Genomic DNA, 22,601 nt, shown 5'->3' on the forward strand with positions numbered 1-22,601 from the left:
TTCATTTTCCCCATTTCCTTCTTTGCTAAAGTATTTAAAAGCAAATTCCAGATAGCTTATCATTTCACCCCTGTATCCTTCAGTAAGTATCTATGGAAAATATGGCCATTTTCTTGTATAAACCACAGTACCTTTTTTTTTTTTTTTGAGGAGTCTCACACTGTTGCCCAGGCTGGAGTGCAATGGCACAATCTTGGCTCATTGCAACCTCTGCCTCCCAGGTTCAAGCAATTCTCCTGCCTCAGCCCCCCAGGTAGCTGGGATTACAGGTGTGTGCCACCATGCCTGGCTAATTTTTTTTTGCATCCTTAGTAGAGATGGGGTTTCATCATGTTGGCCAGGCTGGTCTCAAACTCCTGACCTCGTGATCTGCCCGCTATGGCCTCCCAAAGTGCTGGGATCACAGGCGTGAGCCACAGTGCCCGGCCCACAGTACCATTTTTATACCTAACAAAGTGATTCCTTGGTACACTTAATACCTAGGCAAAATCAAATTGTCCTGAAGGTCATGAGTGTCTTTGGACAGTAATTTGGTTCTAATCCAGGATCTATATGAAGCCCACCCATTGCATCTGGTTGTTGTGTCTCTTTAGTCTCTCAATCTGGAGCAAGCTCCCCTCCCTTCCCCATTGCCCCATGTAATTTATTTATTGTAAAAATTGGGTCGGTTGTGCTGTAGAATATTCTGCCTTCTGGATTTGTTTGTTTCTTTCTGTGGTGTCATTTAACTTGTTTTACTATACTCTAAACGGAACCCTTTTCCTCTGTTTTGAGCGGAAGTCTCAGAGGCTAGACTTGATGTCTGTGTTAACATATGTCACATGTAGCACAGTGGAGAAAGCAGGATATGGCTCATAATTACAGTGGTGAGAATGATGTTGCTAGTTATCACCTACATGAGGGTTTGACATAGGTCTATGTTACGGGTCGCTGCGTCTGCTGGAACTCATAGACTTTACTATAGAGAATCAAAGATCCCATATCCGAAGTCTATGGAAATGCTCATGGTGGTAAATTCCGACAGAATGAAACACCAAACTTGCTTCAAGTAACTCACGTTTCAACTTAAAAGAGACATTGTCAAAGTTGGAGGCCCCCAGGTTCCCGTCTGTTCCAAATCTTTGCGTGATGACAGTGGTTTCTCTGATGTGGTAAGCTTTGGCTTCCCTCTGTTTTCTTTCTAAATGATCACTGGAGTAGAGAGGAGTTAAACAGACATGACCTATTACCTCTTGCATGACCTCCACAGATAGCAAACTGGGCCAACATGGTTGACGATGTCCTTTTCTACAATGAAGTTAATGAAAGTTCTGAAAATAATGGTTACTTTCTGACATTGATAGGATTTAGGAAACCTTTGGATAAATAGCTTAAGCATGGCTGTTTATGTTTTTGCTATAGACAAAAGGCAGCAGCATGTACATTGTATTTGGACACAAGCCTGCCTCCATTAATATATTAAACTATTGGACCACTAGGGTTAGTAGGGAGCAGTCTGTACACTTTCTTTTTCTTTCTTTTTTTTTTTTGAGACGGAGTCTCACTCTGTCGCTCAGGCTGGAGTGCAGTGGCCAGATCTCAGCTCACTGCAAGCTCTGCCTGCCGGGTTTACGACATTCTCCTGCCTCAGCCTCCCGAGTAGCTGGGACTACAGGCGCCCGCCACCACGCCTGGCTAGTCTTTTTGTATTTTTTTAGTAGAGACGGGGTTTCACCCTGTTAGCCAGGATGGTCTCGATCTCCTGACCTCGTGATCCGCCTGTCTCGGCCTCCCAAAGTGCTGGGATTACAGGCTTGAGCCACCGCGCCTGGCCATCTGTACACTTTCTGATACAGCATTCAGAAACATTCTAGTTGGACTCTGTAGCTTTCAGTTTTGTAGTTATCAGCAAAATACCTGGAGCTGTAATAGGGTTTGGCCATCATATGTGAGCTTTGTGTTTCAGTGCCAGTTACTCAGGACTAGTAAATTAATGACACTGTCCAGAGGACTTCAGAGTCACCAAGCTGCTGCGCCTGCCAATGGCTGACTCTCCCTGGCTATCTGTGGCTGAGATGGTGTTGCCCAGGTCACGCAGAGCATGAGCTGCTGCTCAAAGGGCACAGGAGATGGCCCTTGGGCTTCTCATCCTAGGATGCCCATGCTGCCCACCAATCCATGAGAAGATATGTATGATTTCAGTAGGCCCTGGATCAGCTTGTCACCTGATTTCCTGTTTCTTTCCGCTCACTCAGCTGGAGTTTCATTTTCAGACTAAAGTCTTCATCATTGGCTTCAGAAACAGCATTCATCTGTGGCTGTGTGGATGTAGTACACCAAGAACAACTGGGCTCTTCTCTGTCACTTTCAGTGGGCTACCTCCCCTCACCTCTCCAGCAGCATGAAATAATTCTTTACATTTTTAATCTCTTTTCTGTTTTTCCCTGAAGGTATGTTTTGGTGCTTAAAGAGGGAAGTCAGAAAAGTGTACTACTGAGTTTCCTGGAGATGAAATCCTGTTGTGCCTAGCTACGTTGCGTGAGCACAGGGATCCCTGATGCCATTATTTTGTGTATTCATATGGCACACACTTACTGAGGGCCTTCTGTGTGCCCTAGGGGATTGGGCACAGTGACATATCAGGGCAGGTGGAAAAAGATGGAGAGCTGATGTGGGCTCTCTTGGAGCAGCTGCCCCAGGAGGCCCCTGTGGATGGATGTTGGGCAGGAGCCCTGAGACAGTAGGGGCATATAACTAAAGGATATAGCAGGAGTTATAGGAGGAGCTGATCCCTGAGGGAAACAATGTAGAGGGAGAAGATGGGGCTAAAGTTTGAATTGTGGGGACATTAATCACAGTGATTCTTACAACTTTGCTGTTGATAATTTTAAACGGAGAAAATGAGTACGTAAGATGTTATTTCCCAGTTCAGTATTGGGAAATATTGGTTGCCCACAAGAGTATTTTTCTACCACGAATGGTCATATATACTTGTAGAATACCAGGGACAGCAGAGATGGTGGGACGGTTACTTCCTTTTCTTACAGCCCAAGAACTTTGTTGTCCAGGAAACTGACCAATTTAGCCACTGAACATTTAATTCAACACAGGGCTACCCAGATCCCACTGTCCCGATTTGCCCTAAAAGCCAAAGGAGTTAGGAGAAGGTGAGTGGGGAGAATATATTAATCCTGAGAATTGAACAGAGCAAAAATCCCTATTACTTTTGTACTTAAAACATCTTTGCCTGATGGGCTCACTCTTTATATTCTGTTTAGGTGGTTTATATGTGCACATCCCATCCCATGCCTGCAGTTAGCCAACTCAGGGTTTATATTGCCTCCTTTTTTTTTTTTAGAGATGGAATCTCATTTTGTCATGCAGATTGGAGTGCAGTGGTGTGATCACAGCTCACTGTAACCTCCAACTCCTGGACTCAAGTGATCCTCCCACCTCGGCTTCCCTGGTAGCTGAGACTACAGGTGCCAGCCACCACACCCACCTGATTTTTATTATTTTTATTTTTTGTAGAGACAGTCTCACTATGTTGCCCAGGCTGGTCTTGAACTCCTGGGCTCAAGTGACCCTTTTGCCTCAGCCTCCCATGGCTAATTTTTATTTCCTTTTTTTTTTGACACGGAGTTTTGCTTTTGTCACTCAGGCTGGAGTGCAATGGCACTATCTCAGCTCACTGCAGTCTCCACCTCCTGGGCTCAAGTGATTCTCCAGCCTCAGCCTCCTGAGTAGCTGGGATTATAGGCACCCGCCACCATGCCTGGCTAATTTTTGTAATTTTTTTAGTAGAGACGGGGTTTCACCATGTTGGCCAGGCTAGTCTTGAACTCCTGACCTCAAGTGATCTGCCTGCCTTGGCCTCCCAAAGTGCTGGGATTACAGGCGTGAACCACTGTGCCTCACTGCTAATATTTATTTCTTATTTTTTTTTCAGAGATGGGGATCTCACTATGTTGCCCAGGCTGATCTCAAATTCCTAGCCTCAAGTGATCCTCCCACCTTAGCCTCCCAAGTTGCTGGGATTATAAGTGTGAGCCACTATCCCTACCTCAATATTACCTTCTTTGCTTCTCTTGTTTTCTTTTGTTCTAAGTCAAACCCATCACAATCTTTTCTTGTCCTTCCAGGTGTTTCCAGTGCTGTGCCCTGGATGTGCTCTCTTTCCCTTAGAGCCCAGAGAACTTGCTTTTCCCCCTTATATGACCCTTAACATTTTCTAACACATTATTAAGGGCCTGTGTCTATCAGCTGGGGGCACCTCTTGAAGTGAGGGCCTTTGTGTGGTCTGTTTCTAGTGAATTCTAGCTTTAACCCAGAGCCTCGTGATTGCTGGGTGCCCATAGCCTTCTTGCTGAATGGAGGCACAGTCTCCTTGGGAAGAGAGAATCCATGATAGACCCACTTGGGAGCTCCCCACTTCAGGTGCCTGCAGACTGGTGATGCAACGGAATGCCCAAGAGTGACCTCATAAAGCAAGGATTCCCTTCGTGGCCCCTTCTCTGCTGCCTCTCAGAATCCAGACGCTAAAGAGAATCCCTAAGTAGAGATTTTCTGTTGGATGCTAAAAGCAAGGAATAAAAGTTGAAAAATTTGGAAAATGTCTCAACACCGTCACCAGAGCCAGTCAAGAGTCCTTTCTAGTTCACCAGTTGATACTACATCGGTGGGATTTTGTCCAACATTCAAGACATTTAAGTAAATATCTGTTTCTGTTGCCTGTTAAGAAATGTGCAAGTGGAAGTGTGAGGGCAGGGTGTCAGCGTTCTCTCAGCCTCTTCCCTCAGACACTTAAAAATAAGTTGCATGTCCTTGACAATCTGGAGTCTGTGATTGGTGAGGTTCGCATACTGTTATGTGCCCTGTAGACTTGAATGACCAGTTTGACTCATTTTGTCCTTTTCTATTATGACTGTTAGATAATCTGAAGGCTTTTCTCTTTTTTTGTAATAGACCCCATCTGAAATCAGATAATGAAAATTACATATCTTGATATATTAGAAAAGTATATACATTCTGGCTGGGTGCAGTGGCTCACACCTGTAATCCCCGCACTTTGGGAGGCTGGGGTGTATCACTTGAGGTCAGGAGTTTGAGACCAGCCTGGCCAACATGGTGAAACCCCATCTCCACTAAAAATATACAAATTAGGGGAGGGGGGAGGGATTGCACTGGGAGTTAAACCTGATGTAAATGATGAGTTGATGGGTGCTGATGAGTTGATGGGTGCAGCACACCAACATGGCACAAGTATACATATGTAACAAACCTACGCGTTATGCACATGTACCCTAGAACTTAAAGTATAATAATAATAATAAATTTAAAAATATATATACAAATTAGCTGGGAGTGATGGTGTCCACCTGTGGTCCTAGCTACTCGGGATGCTGAGGCAGGAGAATCGCTTGGGGGGACGGAGGTTGCAGTGGGCCGAGATTGCACCACTGCACTCCAGCCTAGGTGACAGAGCGAGACTCTGTCTCAAAAAAAAAAAAGAAAAGAATATATATTCTATATTTTTTAACTATTATGAGAATGCATTCATTTTATTTGTAACATATAATGGGAAACAGTAATACGTACTCTTTGAGAAAAATTGCAAAGCACAGATAAATGGAAATAAACAGGAAAAAGAATCACCTATAACCTCACCATTCATAGACAGACACTGTTAAAATTTTGGCATATTTCCTGCTGATGTTTTTCTACCTGCTGATTTTTGCACAGGTGAGATAATTTTGAACAGAGAATTTTGTATCTTTGATTTTTGTGTTTTGCTGCACACAAAAACAAAACAAGATATAAAAATGGATCATAAATATTTTTCTAAATCCTGAAAAATGCATAGACATATTTTAGTGCCTGTATTTCACGGGACGGACATACCATAATTTACTTACCCAGTCCTTTTTGTTAGATGTTTAAATTGTTTTCAAGCTTCTCAGTACTGGAAATAATACTGAGATAGACATTTTTAGTTGAAGTTATTTCATTTCAGGTTATATTCTCTTGGGTCAGAGAATGAATGGTTCTAAGGCTTTTCAAAAGAGCTGGTCAGTTTTTATGCCTCTGGCAGTTTTTGAGAGTGCTTAATCATGCTACACTGTTGCCAGCATTGGATCTTACCATGTTTAAGTCTTTGCTAATTTTGTAAACAAAAATAATGGTTTTACTTTGCATCTCCCTGATTAGTATTGCTATAAAACATATTTGGAGAAGTTTATTGGTCTTTGGTATTTATTTCACGAATAGATTGTGTGCCCATTTTCTCTTGGGGTGTTCAGTTTTTTTATTGATGTGAGCATGTGTATGGATGATTATTTGATGATTATCAGTTTTGCTTAGTAGACTGGCAATATTTAGTCTTGCTCACACTGTGTTCCCAGTGCCTACTATATTGCTTGATATGTAGTTGCCACTCAATAAAGATTTGTTGAGTAAATGAAGATGACACTTTGTTTTGCTGGAGAAGGAGTGGTGACCATTCTTTTTCAGAGGTCCAGGGAGAGGGAACTAAGTAACTGAGTGGGGTCAGAGTATCCATGACCATCATATGTATGTCAGTGGTCATTTATTCAACATTTCATTGCTATTTAAAAGTATATGTAAATTTATATTCACACAAGGGAGAAAGCAGAGCCTTGTCCCTACAAAAAGATATGCATTATGTGGGGATCTAGCTCTGTTGTACTGTAACCGTACTTCATATTCAACTTTTTGACAGGAGGAAAGATGATGAGTGTCGGGCATTTGTGAAGAAAGTCATAATGAGCCGTTTCTTTAAGATAATTATGATTAGCACTGTCACATCGAATGGCTTTTTTATGGCCTTGTGGACCAGTTATGAAATAAGATACCGCTTGTTCAGACTTCTTGAGGTAAGCAGACAAACTGGGTCCATTTTCTTATTTTTTAAAACATGCTTTATTTCTGGAAACATTATAAGATTTTTTATTTTTTATTTATTTTATTTTATTTTATTTTTTCCGAGACAGAGTCTTGCTCTGTCAGGCTGGAGTCCAGTGGCGTGATCTCGACTCACTGCAACCTCCACTTCCACCTCCCAGGTTCAAGCGATTCCTCTGCCTCAGCCTCCCGAATAGCGGGGACTACAGGCGCATGCCACCACGCCCAGCTAATTTTTGTATTTTCAGTAGAGACGGGGTTTCATCATGTTGGCCAGGATGGTCTTGATCTCTTGACCTCGTGATCCACCCGCCTCAGCCTCCCAAAGTGCTGGGATTACAGGCGTGAGCCACTGTGCCCGGCCATTATAAGATTTTTAAGGTATTTTGCTTCAAGAAGTTTCCCGTAGAATTCTAAAAATACTCTCAAATCTAGGAAGAGGGTGGCAAGAGCAGCAGTGGTGACTTGGTGGGGTTTTTTTTTCTTTTTTTTTTGAGACAGAGTCTCGCCCTGTTGCCCAAGCTGGAGTGCAATAGTGCTATCTTGGCTCACTGCAACCTCTGCCTCCCAGGTTCAAGCGATTCTCCTGCCTCAGCCTCCTGAGTAGCTGGGATCACGGGCACATACCACCAAGCTTGGGTAATTTTTGTGTTTTTAGTAGAGACAGGGTCTTGCCATGTTGGCCAGGATGGTCTTGAACTCCTGACCTCAAGTGATCTGCCCGCCTCGGGCTCCCAAAGTACTGGGATTACAGGCATGAGCCACCGCGCCTGGCCAGCGACATGGTTTGTAAGTCTCCTTGAATCTCCTCTCAGAAACAGAGCAAGCCTGGGCAACAAAGTGGAACTCCCATCTCTCTTTTATTTTGAGACGGAGTCTCGTTCTGTCGTCTGGGCTGGAGTGCAGTGGCGCAGTCTCGACTCACTGCAAGCTCTGCCTCCCAGGTTCACGCCATTCTCCTGCCTCAGCCTCCCGAGTAGCTGGGATTACAGGTGCCTTCCACAATGCCCGGCTAATTTTTTGTATTTTTAGTAGAGACGGGGTTTAACTGTGTTAGCCAGGATGGTCTCGATCTCCTGACCTCGTGATCCGCCCGCCTCGGCCTCCCAAAGTGCTGGGTTTACAGGTGTTAGCTACCGCGCTTGGCCCCTCCCATCTCTATTAGAAAAAAATAAAAGTTGGGCATGGTGGTGCATACCTTGAGTCCCAGCTACTCTAGAGGCTGAGGTGGGAGAATTGCTTGAGCCTGGGAGTTTGAGGCTGCAGTGAACTGTGATTGCACCACTGCACTCTGGCCTCGGCAACAGAGTGAGACCTTGTCCCAAACAACCGACCAAAAAACCCCAGAGCAACTAGGTAGCAAAGCCACGAACCCATAGGCAGCATTTACAACAAAGCTAGGTAGTTTCCTTACTACAAGCCACAAGAACTGAATAGTATTAGCCTCTGTGGGGGAAGAAACAGAGGGAAGCCATTATTTATTCATCAGAAAGTGTGATGGGCTGATGTGAGAACAGCATTTGATATCAGGAACGGTATTGCCTAATCCAATACTGGGCTAGATCAAGAGGTTCTGGTAATTTTTGAAGGGGCTAGAGCAGCAAATGGTATGAATTTTCAAAGCAGACCAGCTAGAGGTCTTTTTAAAGACAGGATCCCACAGTTAGGATAAATATTGGAAATGGAATAAAAATTGAGCAGGTTGGAGACATAGAGATGAAGGAAGAGAAGGTTCAGATAAAATTGGAGGAGGATCCAGGATACCTCAAAAATCAAGCTACTGCATTTTTAAACAACACAAAAGCAGAAGAATGAGCTCAGTGAGGTTAGAACCACATAATCTTCTAAAAGATCAAGAAAACAGATTTTATGTAAAACAGCACAATAGAAAAGGATTGATGCTGCTATAGTTGTGTTTTTAGAAAAAAAAAAAAGGGTTGAGATAAAGTCTCATACAAAATTACTGTAAGAAAAAAGAGAATAAAGTAGAGAATAATCCCCTCATACAGGCGGAGCATCCTAAATTTGAAAATCTTGAACCTGAAATGCTCCAAAATACGAAACATTCTGAGCACTGATGTGACACTCAAAGGAAATGCTTACTGGAGCATTTTGGATTTCAGATTTTCAGATGTGAGTTGCTCAACTGGTAAAGATAATGCATATATTCCAAAATCCAAAAAATTTGAAATCCAAAACACTTCTGTTCCCAAGCATTTCAGATAAGAGATACTTAACCCGTAGATAATTAAAGCCCACCACAAAGACATGCCTACAAAACAGGGAAAGACTGTAGCATATGATTTTAAAACAAGCCAGATGTTTAAGAAAGTGATACAAGATAGGAAAGAACAGAAGTGAAAAGACAAAACTCAGGAAAGAATTAGAAATAAAAGAACAATTTCAAGAATAAAGACTAAAATAGACTAAGAGCAATTAATTGCAACAGATAATAACTTAAGAGAAATATAGGATTAAATGTATGAAATTTTTTAAATCAATAAGAAATGAAGAGATGAAAGGTTTCAAGAGAAAATGATGAACATTGAAGATGGGGAAAAAAAAAATCCAGCGTAAGGACAATAGGAGCCGCTGAATTTGAAGCAAAACAGAAACAAAGCAAAGGAACAGAACAAACGCTGACATCTATAATCCAAGAAAAGTTACCTGAAACAAAAGATTTGGAACTATGTGTTAAAAGAGCACACATTGCATACCTGAGAATAAAGACTTTGAACAATAAACACCAAAACATATTCTAGTAAAATTATTGGATTTTAAAGGAAGGAGGGGGTGAAGGAAAGTAAATATCAAGGCAATGTGGCTTCTAAGAAGACAATTACTTATCTTCAGACTTTGCTATGGTAATATGCCAAAAGAAAATAGAGTTACATATTTAAGATACTTCAGCAAAGAAAATGTAAACCAAGAATTTTAGATCAGAAAAATTGACTTTCGAGTATAAAGGACACAGACAAATTAATCAATATTCAAAAACTTGGGGAATATTGTTTCTATGAGCCTTTCCTTAGTAATTTACTAAAGAATAAGTTTCAGCCAACCAAAATGACTAGAGAAGCATCAGTGTTAGGACTGAAGATGAGCATTAAATATGTAGTTATTTGTAGAACTAATATTAATTGTGGTTTAGCAGAGAGAATATAGTATATAATGAGTGTATCCTCTGACAGTGAAGTTAGAGTATGACTAAAAAATGAGAGACAATGGGGAAAGCCAATATAAAAAGTTTCAAAATCATTTTCAGTAATCAACTTAGTGGCAACACTATTAGTAGTGTTATTCTGAGACTTGTATGTTTGTAATACAGGATAAGGCAATTGAGTAATTATGGGACAGTTTATTTCTGTCACCTCCTGTGTTCTTAAGAACCAGGATACTCATGGAAGAGAGAATCTAGGACTTCTTTGAGAAATAACCAATTCCAGGTCTAGGGCAGGAGGTACATGAGATGAGCCAGGATTATCTTGTCATAGACGTAGCAAAGAAGCTATCAAAGACTACTGGGGTCATGTCAAAAGTCTGAGGAGACTGTGTGAAGAGTCCTACTGGTCAAAGATGGGACAGTTTGAGCTCCAATGAGAATAATAATTGCCATGTATTGAAAGTCATCAAATCTATGAGGTTATAATGATACCCCAAAACAAACTGTCCACTTTTGGAGGATGAGAAGGAGCTAATCCTTTATCTTGATAATTAGTAAATTAAGGGAGAGAGTCAAGCATTACTGACCTTATGTGAACTGCAATACTGAGTAACCATATAGTAGGTGAGAGGAAACATCTTTTTATAGATGTGTCCCCCTTAATAAATGAAAAAGAAATGATAGAATATCACAGTTTTTCAATGCCCAAGGAAGTAATGGATCTAGGCGCTGAGCATCAGTGGCTGCTACCATCATAAAAAGATAGACAACCAGAAATTATGTGCCATCTATAAAAGAACAGCACCTCTAATCTTGCCAGAGTTCAGGAAATATGGAGGCCAGAGGGATATGCTGAACTCTACCATGAGCGTGCACTCAGCAAAATCCAGACTGGGAAATTTTACAAGTCAAACTCCCCAGGTTCTTTAACAGATAAATTGTAAGAAAAGAAAAAGGAATGGGGGAATTAAAAGATACACCAAAATTTTAAAAATTTATAAAATGGCAAGACTACTTATTAGTTCTAGGGATGCATACACGAATTTCTATCTATAAAGAAATACTTTGTTCTATTACATTTACTAAAATATTTATCTGTTTATTGCTTAAAATGTTACACAAAGTAATTATATAAAAACTATCACCATGTTTATTTAAAAAAAAAATACAAGGAATTAATTACTATAAAATTTGGATAGTGGTTAATTTTGGGGGGAGGGAGTTGTAATTGGGATGTGGGGCACATGAGGGGCTTCTGGGATGGCAGAGTTCTATTTCTTGACCTAGGTGGTAGTTACAGGGATATTGGCCTTGAAATAATTTATTAGGCTATATATTTGTTCATGTGGTTCTATATGTGTGTTTATTTTGCAATAAAAAGGTTAAATATATACTCTTCTTAACTTCCTTTAGGATAAATAACAAATTTCCTTCTTGGGGATGAAAAGGTTAGCATAAACTTAGTGTAGTATCAGAGGCAGTCGAGGTGGTGGGATACCACAATTAATGCTTAAAATGTGTCAGATCCACTTGACACCACTTCTGTTAACATGTAGGTATGGCAGTGAATTCCACACTACAAATCCAGAGATTGGCCATGGTCTGTGGAACATCATGTTAGGTATGATGGCAGGGGTCAGGGAAAGAGACAAATTGAGGAGCCTAAATCCTCTGATTGCCCTCCTGAGGCCATAAGGGTCACTAAGCATGTATCCTGGTTTAGGGACCTGGTTTGCAAGCCTAGGAGATGTTCTGTGATGTGCAGACTTTGGGGTCATACAGATTTGGGTTCAAGCCCCAGCTTCCTACCTTATTACTAACTGAGAATTTGGACAAGTTACTTAAGCTTTCTGTGGTTTGTCTGTAACGTTTGTAAAATGATATAATTAATATACAACTTACAGGGTGGTGGTGCAGCCATTGAAAATAACATGTATGAAAGCCCCTGGTTAACTGTGAAACTGAGAAATTATTGACACTTCTGGGAACTCCACTGAAGGTGCAGGGAAAGATGTGAGAGAGCCCTGATCTCTCACCTCTGGCTAACCTTGAGGATCTGTGCAAACAGGAAATGAAGGCTGAGGCAGAGTGGTAAGTTGCTAGAGCATTGAACATGTGCCTCCACAGAGCCCCCTTGGCAAGAGGCTTACTGATTTCAGCCATTTAAGAAAATTTCTGGCCGGGCGCGGTGGCTCAAGCCTGTAATCCTAGCACTTTGGGAGGCCGAGACGGGCGGATCACAAGGTCAGGAGATCGAGACCATCCTGGCTAACACGGTGAAACCCCGTCTCTACTAAAAAGTACAAAAAACTAGCCGGGCGAGGTGGCGAGCGCCTGTAGTCCCAGCTACTCGGGAGGCTGAGCCAGGAGAATGGCGTAAACCCGGGAGGTGGAGCTTGCAGCGAGCAGAGATCCGGCCACTGCACTCCAGCCTGGGTGACAGAGCGAGACTCCGTCTCAAAAAAAAAAAAAAAAAAAAGAAAATTTCTATCCAACTATTAGTAGGCCATTAAATTAAACAGAAACCTTGGTGGCCACACATGACAAAGAATATAGACTTTACAGAATCAGTTCAGGAAAGTCAATTTAATAAAGAAAAGAAAAAAGAACAGCAACAACAAACCCTGGGGAGAGGGGAGGGTGTGATTTCGGAGTTGCAACATTATATTATGTAAAATGTTCAATTTTCAACAACAAAATCATGAGACATGCAAAGAAACAAGAGTGTATGGCTCATACACAAGAAGGAGAAAAGCAATTAATAGAAAATATTGGCTGGACGCAGTGGCTCATGCCTGTAATCCCAGCACTTTGGGAGGCCGAGGCAGGTGGATCACCTGAGTTCAGGAGTTTGAGATCAGCCTAGCCAACATGGTGAAACCCCATCTCTACTAAAAATACAAAAATTAGTTGGGTGTGGTGGTGGGCACCTATAATCCCAGCTACCTGGGAGGCTGAGGCACGAGAATCTCTTGAACCCGGGAGGCAGAGGTTGCAGTGAGCCAAGATTGCACCACTGCACTCCAGCCTGGGTGACAGAGTGAGACTCTGTCTCAAAAAAAAAAAAAAAAAAAAAAAAAAAAAATTCCTTGAAGAAGCTCATTTGTTGGAATTATTAGTCAAAAAGTTTAAAGCAGCTGGGCAACTGTGGCTTATGTCTATAATTCCAGCATTTTGGGAGGCTAAAGTGGGAGGATTGCTTGAGCCCAGGAGTTCAAGACCAACCTGCCCACATAGGGAGACCCCCATCTCTACAAAAAATTTAAAAATTAGCTTGTCTGGTGGTGCATGCTTGTGGTCCCACCTACTTGGGAGGCTGAGGTGGGAGGATTGCTTGATCCTAGGAGGTTGAGGCTTCAGTGAGCCATGATCATGCCACTGTACTCCAGCTTAGGTGACAGAGCAAGACCATCTCAAAACAACAACAACAACAAACAGCCCCCCAAACCCAGGTATTATAAATATGTTCAAGGAACTAAAGAAAATCATATCTAAAGAATTAAAGGAAAATATGAGAACAGTGTCTTGCCAAACAGAGAATATGAATAAACAGATATAAATGATTAAAAATAGTTAAATAGAAATTATGTAGTTGAAAAGTACAATAATGGAAATGAAAAATTCACTAGAGGAACTTATCAGCAGATCTGAGCTGTTTGAAGAAAGAATCAACAGGAAAGTAGGTCAACTGAGATTCTCCAGTCTGAGGAACAGAAAAAAAGAATGAATAAAAATGTGAACAGAGACTTGTAGGACATCATCAAACATAAAAACATGTATGTAATACATGTCCCAGAAGGAGTAGGAGAGAAAGGACAGAAAGAATATATGAAGAAATAATGGGCAGAAACTTCCCAAATTTGATGAAAGACATTAATCTGCACATCCAAGAAATCAATGAACTCCAAGTAGGATAAACTCAGAGATCCACACCTAGACACATCATATTCAAACTGTTGAAAGACAAAGACAAGAGAATTTGAGGCCACCAATGTATCACAGAAAAGAAATCCTCTGTAAGATTAACAGCTGATTTCTTACCGGAAACCATGGCAGCCAGAGGCAATGGGATGTCATAGTTAAAGTGCTGCAAAAAAAGCAGTATCAATCAAAAGTTCTACATCTAGAAAAACTATCCTTCAAAAATGAAAGAGGGGTGTGACGTCAGTGAAAATGGCAGAGTAGGTAACTCCAAGGTTTGTCTATCCAGAGAAACATCTAAAAAAAGGAGCAAAAACTGCCAGAGCTCTGGAAAATAGCCAAAGGTCTATAGCAACCCAGTGAACACTGAATCAAGAAAGAAGCAAATTCAGAAATGTAGGAAAGCGTATAAAAAAGACAAAAAAAAAAAGAAAAAAGAAAAAAAAAGAAAAAAGAAAGAAAGCACAGGTAACATAGTGAGACCCAGTCTCTCTGGGGAAACAACAACAACAACAACAAACAAAAAAATAGGCATGGTGCCATGTGCCTATAGTCCCAGCTACTCAGGAGGCTGAGGCAGGAGGACTGCTTGAGCTCAGGAGGTCAAGGCTGTAGTGAGCCATGATTGCACTGCTATGCTCCCACCTGGGTGACAGAGTGAGACATTGTCTCTTTAAAAAAAAAAAAAAGACAACAAATAAATGCTGGTGAGGATGTGGAGAAAGGGGAGCTCATATACATTGTTGGCAGGAATGTAAATTAGTATAGCTGTTATGGACAACATTAGGGAGGTTCCTCAGTAAATTAGAACTGTCATATGATTCAACAGTCCCACTACTGAGGAGTATATAGCCAAAGAAAATGAAATCTGTATATTGAAGAGATATCTGTAATCCCATGTTTATTGTAACACTCTTCAAAATAGCCAAGATATGGAATCAACCTAAGTGTTCATCAATGGATGAATGGATTTTAAAATGTGCTATATATACGTAATAGAATACTATTCATACATAACAAAGAACAAAATCCTGTCATTTACAGCAATATGGATGAACTTAGAAGACATTATGTTTTTTTTATTTTATTTTATTTATTTTATTTATTTATTTTTTGAGACGGAGTCTCACTCTGTCGCCCAGGCTGGAGTGCAGTGGCGCGATCTCGGCTCACTGCAAGCTCCGCCTCCCGGGCTTACGCCATTCTCCTGCCTCAGCCTCCCGAGTAGCCGGGACCACAGGCGCCCGCCACCTCGCCCGGCTAGTTTTTTGTATTTTTTAGTAGAGACGGGGTTTCACCGTGTTCGCCAGGATGGTCTCGATCTCCTGACCTCGTGATCCGCCCGTCTCGGCCTCCCAAAGTGCTGGGATTACAGGCTTGAGCCACCGCGCCCAGCCAGAAGACATTATGTTAAGTGAAATAAGCCAAGCACAGAAAAACAGACACTACATGATCTCACTCGTGGAATCTAAAAAAGTTGACTCATAGAGGTACTATATTAGTTGGTTTTTGCATTGCTATAAAGAAATACATGAGGCTGGGTAATTTATAAATAAAAGAGGTTTTATTTTGGCTCATGGTCCTGCAGGCTGTACAGGAAGCATAGTACCAGCATCTCTTCTGCTGATGCTGGCACCAGATGCTTGGGAGGATTGCTTGAACTTGAGTGATGATCTGTGATCACACCTCTGCACTCCAGCCTGGGTGACAGAGCAACACCCCATACCAAAACAACAAAAATAAAACCCCAGCACCACCACTGCCCCCACCCCTGCCACCAAAAACCCAAGGTCAGTTCTGTTGCCTCTGGAACCAAGGAACAGGGTTTCACATTGGGAATGTAAGCTGGTGCACGGGGTGAGCTCCCAGGGCCTTGGGGAGCTCAACCCCAGTGGCTTTGCAGGGTGCACTCCCTGTGTCTGCTCTCACAGGTTGGAGTTGAGTACCTGCAACTTTTCCAGGTTTAGGCTGCAAGCTGCCCATGGCTCTATCATTCTTGGGTCTGGAGAGCAGTGGGTCCTTTCCCACAGCTCCACTAGGCAGTGTCCTAGTGAAGACTCTGTGTGGGGGCTCTAGCCCCACATTTCCTCTTTGCACTGCTTTAGTAAAGGTTCTCTGTGAGGACTCTGGCCCTGTAGCAGGCTTCTGCCTGGACACCTGGGCTTTCTTATACATCCTCTGAAATCTAGGGGAAAGCTGCTAAACCTCCTTCACTCTTGCATTCCCTAAGCCCACAGACTTAACACCATGTGGAAGCCACCAAGGCTTGCAGCAGCTTGTTCTTTCCAAAGTCATGGCCCCAGCAATATGGGTTCCAGAGCAGACCTTATTTGAGCTAAGACGAGCTGGAGAAGCCAGAATGTGGGGAGCAGTGTCCCAAGGCTGCTCAGGGCAGCAGGACCCTGGACCTGGCCCCATAAATCATTCAGTCCTCTTAGGCCCCTGGGCCTGTTATGAGAGGGGCTGCCTCGATCTCTGAAATGCCTTCAGGGCCTTTTCCCCATTGTCTTGAATATTAGCACTTGGCTCTGGTTTTGTCATGCTAATCTCTCTAGCAAATGGTTGCTTCATAGCCTGCTTGAATTTCCATCCTGATAGGGCTTTCTCTGTCTCTGCAAAATGGCCAGTCTGCAAATTGTCCAGACTTTCATACTGTGCTTCCCTTTTAAATATAAGTTCCAACCTTAACCTCTTCTTTGCTCCCATATCTGATCAAAGGCTGTTAGAAGCAGCCAGGACACATCTTGAATATTTTACTGCTTAGAAATTTCTTCTGCTAAATTCCCTAAGTCATCACTCTTATGTTCAGCCTTCCACAAAGCCCTAGGATATGGAAACAATGGAAACAATGCAAACGAGTTCTTTGCTAAGGGATAACAAGGGTGACCTTTATTGTAGTTCTCAATAGATTCCACATTTCCATCTGAGACCTCATCAGCCTGGGCTTCACTGTCCATATTTTTGTCAGCATTTTTGTCACAACCATTTAACCAGTCTCTAAGAGGTTCCAAACTTTTCTTCATCTTCCTGACTTCTGAGACTTCCAAGCTCTTCCATGCTCCCTGTTATCTAGTTCCAAAGCTGCTTCCACATTTTCAGGTATCTTTATATCAGTACCACACTTCTGGTACCATTTTCCCCATATTAGTCAGTTTTTATGTCGCTGAGGTAAAGAACTACGAGGTAAAGAAATACCTGAGGCTGAGTAATTTATAAAGAAAAGAGGTTATATTTTGGCTCATGGTTCTGCAGACTATACAGGAAATATGGTGCTGGCATCTGGTTCTGGTGAGGGTCCCAGGAAGCTTACATGGTAGAAGGCAAAGGGGAGCCAGCATGTCACATGGTGAGAGAGAGAGCAAGAGAGAGAGGGGGGAACTGCCACACACTATTAAACAACCAGATCTCATGTGAACTCAGAGTGAGAACTCACTTATCACCAATGGAATGGTGCTAAACTATTCATGAGGGATCTGCTCCCATGATCCAATCAACTCCTGCTAGGCCCCATCTCCAAAATTGGGAACTACATTTCAACATGAGATTCGGGGGAGATGAACATCCAAACCATATTATGTGAATAGTGGTTGCTAAAGGCTGGGAAGAGTAGGGAGGAAGTAGAGGAGGAGAGGTTGGTTAATGAGGTACAAAGTTACAGATAGGAGGAATTAATTTTGGTGCTCTGCACAATAGAGTGATGATATTTAGCAATATGCATTGCATACTTCAAAATAGCTAGAAGAGAGGACTTTGAATGTTCTTATCACAAAGAAATGACGTGTTTGAGGTGATGAATATGCTAATTACCCTGATTTGACATTACACATTGTATATATGTATTGAAACATCATACTGTACCCCATAAATACAATTATTATATGTCAGTTAAAAACAAAATAGAAGTTACAAAACACAATCTATTAAAAAAACTGATTGCAAACATTATACTTAATGATGAGAAACCTGATGCCTTCCTACTAAGATCAGGAACAAGAAAAGGATGTCTACTTTCACCACTCCTATTTAACATCATACTGGAAGTCCTGGCTAATGCAGTAAAACAAGAAAAAGAAATAAACATGTAAAGACTGGAAAGGAAGAAATAAAACTGTCTTTGTCCACATACATATTTTAAAAGTTGGAAAAGTTTTGTTATATTTTCACTTGCCTTGTCCACTCCCCTCCCCAGCGTGGTGATGATCCTGAAGACAGCAGCTCACATTCCTAATGTAGAACCCTGGTCCTTGGTTCCAGAGCAGACCTTACTCGTTTGTTTGTTGAGATGGGGTCTTGCTCTGTTGCCCAGGCTGGAGTGCAGAGGCGTGATCACAGATCTTTGCAGCCTCAGCTGCTTGGGCTCAAGCAGTCCTCCCACCTCAGCCTCCTGAGTAGCTGGGACCACAGGCATGCACCATAATGCCCAGCTAATTTTTGTATGTTTTGTAGAGATGGGGTCTCGCTATGCTGCCCAGGCTGGTCTCAGACTCCTGGGCTCAAGTGATCTACCCACCTTGGATCTCCCAACAGTCATAAGCCACCATGCACTAACCCAGACCTTGTTCTTAAGGAATTGTATTGGTCCATTTTGACCTGAGAGCTGGTCGAAGGACTGATGGAAGTTGACTGCTTTTGTTTCACCTAGCTTGGAATTTTCTCAAAGCAGAAAGGTGGCTATGGAGAGGGAATTTCTTACAAACATTAAAAGGCATATGAACAGTCTATTGCTGCCTGGGGCAAAAAAAAATTAAAGCAAACAACGGACATACTGAAGTGTAGGAAGAAAGACCTAGAAGGGAGATTCTTTGGATAAGTAGGACATTGAGAAGCTCCTGTGTATATGGAGGAATTTAGAAAGCATTGATGCCCAGGGCAGGATGAATGTTTCAAAAAGACCTAAGATCTCAAGATTTCAACTTCAGCTGATCTTTAGGCTCAGTAAAAACTGGAAGTTAGGGGTATTGTGGAGTTGTAAATGGCTTTGCTAAGCACTGAAAGAGTACCCCAACACAGAGCCAATCTAAAAAAACTAGGAGAACTTTTCTTCCTCCCTCCCTCCCTCATTTCCCAACCTTCCCTCCCTCCTTTCCTACCCTTCCCTCCCTTTCTTCTTTCTTTTTTTTTTTTTTTTTTTTTTTTTGAGACGGAGTCTCGCTCTGTCGCCCAGGCTAGAGTGCAGTGGCCGGATCTCAGCTCACTGCAAGCTCCGCCTCCCGGGTTCACGCCATTCTCCGGCCTCAGCCTCCCGAGTAGCTGGGACTACAGGCGCCCGCCACCTTGCCTGGCTACTTTTTTGTATTTCTTAGTAGAGACGGGGTTTCACCGTGTTAGCCAGGATGGTCTCGATCTCCTGACCTCGTGATCCGCCCGTCTCGGCCTCCCAAAGTGCTGGGATCACAGGCTTGAGCCACCGCGCCCGGCCTCTTCTTTCTTTTTGAGACAAGGTCTTACTCTGTGGCCTAGAGTGAAGTGATATGATCATAGCTCACTGCAGCCTTAAACTCCTGGACTTAAGGGATCCTCCTGTCTCAGTCTGCTGAGTAGCTAGGACTACAGACATATATCACCATGCCCAGCTAATTTTTAAATTTTTTGTAGCGATGGGGTCTCACTATGTTGCCTAGACTGACCTTGAACTCCTGGCCTCAAGAGATCCTCCTGCCTGGGCCTCCCAAAGCACTGGGGTTACAGGCATGAACCACCATGCCTAGCCTGTCTTTTTCCTTTCCTTTTTCTATCCTCTCCTTTATTCTCCTTTCTTTCTCTTTTTCTTTCCCTCCTCTCTCCCTCCTTCCCTCCTTCCTGTCTTCCTTCCTTCCCTCCCTCCTTCCTCTCTTCCCTCCTTCCTTTCCTCCTTTTTTTCTCTCTTTCATTTTTTTTTTTTTTTGAGGTGGAGTCTTGCTCTGTTGCCAGGCTGGGGTACTGTGGCGTGATCTTGGCTCACTGCAACCTCCAGCTCCCTGGTTCAAGTGATTCTCCTGCTTCAGCCTCCCGAGTAGCTGGGATTACAGGCATGCACCACCATATCCAGCTAATTTTTGTAGTTTTAGTAGAGACGGGGTTTCACCATGTTGGCCAGGATGGTCTCAATCTTCTGACCTTGTGATCCTCCCGCCTCAGCCTCCCAAAGTGCTGGGATTACAGGCACGAGCCACCACTCCTGGCCCCTTTCCTCCTTTCTTTATCAGACAGGGTCTCGCTCTGTTGCCTGGGCTTGGGTGCAGTGACATGATTATAGCTCCATCAGCCTTAAACCCTTGGACTCAAAAGATCCCCATGTGTCAGCCTCCTGAGTAGCTAGGACTACATGCATACACCACCATGTCCAGCTAATTAATTTTTTTTTTTTTGTAGATATGGTATCTCACTATGTTGCCCAGGCTGCTCTCAAACTCCTGGCCTCAAGAGATTCTCCTACCTTGGCCTCCCAAAGCACTGGGATTCAGGCATGAGTTACAGTGCCTGGCCTTTCTCTCTCTCGCTCTCTTTTTCTTATTTCTCTTTATTTTTCCTTTTTCTTTCTTCCTCTTTCCTCCCTTCCTTATTTTGTTTCTTCTTCCCCTCTTCTTCCCTCCATTTTTCCCCCAAACCCTCTCTATCTCCCTTTTTTCCTTTCTTTTTTCCTTCTTTCTTTTTGCTTGAGACATTTAAGAAAATCTCTGTTGGCTGGGCATGGTGGCTCATGTCTGTGGTCACAGCACTTTGGGAGGCCAAGGCAGGCGGATCACTTGAGGTCACGAGTTCGTGACCAGCCTGGCCAAAATGGTGAAATCCTGTCTCTACTAAAAATACAAAAAAAAATTAGCCAGGCATGAAGTAATCCCAGCTACTCAGGAGGCTGAGGTAGGAGAATTGCTTGAAGCTGGGAGGCAGAGGTTGCAGTGAGTTGAAATTGTGCCACACACTCCAGCCTGGGTGACAGAGTGAGACTCCATCTCAAAAAATAGATAGAAAGAAAATCCCTGTCAAAACACTAGTTGACCAGAAAGTAAAGGAATAGAGACTTCAGAGATCACACACAACAAAGAATATAGTGCTTTGCAAAAATAGTTTAGAAAAGGCATTAAACGAGTAAATACTACTCACATAAAGCAACAAAAATAAATCATGAGGAGGGGGAAGAATTTGATTTCCAGACTTACCACATTGCAATATTTAAAACATTTGGTTTTCAACAAAATATTATAAAGCAATCAAAGAAACAAAAATGTATGACTTATACACAGGCTAAATGAACAGAAACTCTTCTGTTCCGTTCAATGACTGAGGAAACCCAGTCATTGGAATTACTAGACAAAGGCTTTAAAAACAAATGCTCAAAGAGGCCAGGTGCAGTGGCTCATGCCTGTCATCACAGCAATTTGGGAGGCTGAGGTGGGTGGATCACTTGAGGTCAGGAGTTCAAGACCAGCCTGGCCAACGTGGTGAAATGTTGCCTCTACTAAAAATACAAAAATCAGCCGGGCTTGGTGACAGGGGCCTGTATTCCCAGCTACTCAGGAGACTGAGGCAGGAGAATTGCCTGAACCCAGGAGGTGGAGGTTATCTAGGGGCATTCAATAACAGATTTGAGTAGGTAGAAGAAAGAATTGGTGAACTTGAAGACAGGTCAATTGAACTTGTTCAGTTTGAGAAGCAGAAAGAAAAAATATTGAGGACAAATGAACAGAGCCTATGAGAACTGTGGGACACCGTAAAACATACTAACATACACAGAATACGGGTTCCAGAAGGAGAGGAGAAAATGAGGCAGAAAGAATGTTTAAAGAAATAGTGGCCCCAAATCCCCAAATTTGATGAGAGACATGAATATATACATCCAGAAATTCCAATGAATTCCAAAAAGGAGAAACATAAAAAGAGCCACACTAAGACATATAATCAAACTGTCAAAAGCCAAAAATAAAGTGAGAATCTTGAAAGCAGCAAGGGATAAGCAAGTTGTCACATACGAGAAACCTCAATAAGATTAACAGCTGATTTCTCTTCAGAAACGTTGGGGGCCAAAACACAGTGAAATGCCATGTTTAAAATAGAAAAGAAAAAATACTGTCAACGAGAAATGCTGTATTCAGCAAAATTATTCTTCAAAAATGAAGGGGAAGTAAAGACTTCCAGATAAACAAAAATGAGAGGGTTTGTTGCTAGTAAATCTGCCCTCAAAAAAGTGGTAAAAGTAGTTTTGTAGGTGGAAATGAACAAGACAGTAACTTGAACTCATATAAAGAAATAAAGAACTCGGGTAAGGCAACTGCATCTGTAAATACAAAATCTAGTGTTACTGTATATTTTGGTTTGTAACTCTTTAAAAATATATGACTTAAAATTCCAGTGTTATAGTTAATGGGCACACGTGTTTGAAGGAGTAGTTTATAATCACAAAAACATGAAGGGAGAGAGATGAAGCTGTATAGAGCAGAATTGTTATATACTATTGAAGCTAAGGTTGTATTAATTAAAAATAGATTGTTATAAATTTAAGAGGTTAATTATAATCCAAAGGGTAAACACTAAGGGAACAACCAAAAAAAAAACTATACAGAAAGGGAAATGAGAAAGGAATCAAAGTGGCACACTACAAAAAAATTAGGTATATACACAAAAAGGCAGTAATGGAGGA

At 42.2% G+C, this 22,601-nt stretch overlaps 1 protein-coding gene across 2 annotated transcripts in view; it reads left to right on the forward strand.

Annotated features, from left to right (window-relative positions):
- The window catches only part of CATSPER3 (cation channel sperm associated 3), a 54,819-nt gene that overhangs the window by 3,370 nt on the left and 28,848 nt on the right, over positions 1–22,601 (forward strand). Inside the window, exons 1-2 of one of the 2 annotated variants that reach the window (XM_003900114.5) lie at positions 3,945–4,689; positions 6,719–6,872. In XM_003900114.5, the coding sequence (XP_003900163.1) occupies positions 4,592–4,689; positions 6,719–6,872 (252 nt within the window). In that variant the 5' untranslated portion in view covers positions 3,945–4,591. Of the gene's footprint in view, positions 1–3,944; positions 4,690–6,718; positions 6,873–22,601 lie in introns of those variants that run through there. The other variant, XM_009209110.3, reaches the window with a different exon arrangement.

Source organism: Papio anubis, chromosome 5 (assembly GCF_008728515.1).
Source record: "Papio anubis isolate 15944 chromosome 5, Panubis1.0, whole genome shotgun sequence".
Taxonomy (NCBI): domain Eukaryota; kingdom Metazoa; phylum Chordata; class Mammalia; order Primates; family Cercopithecidae; genus Papio; species Papio anubis.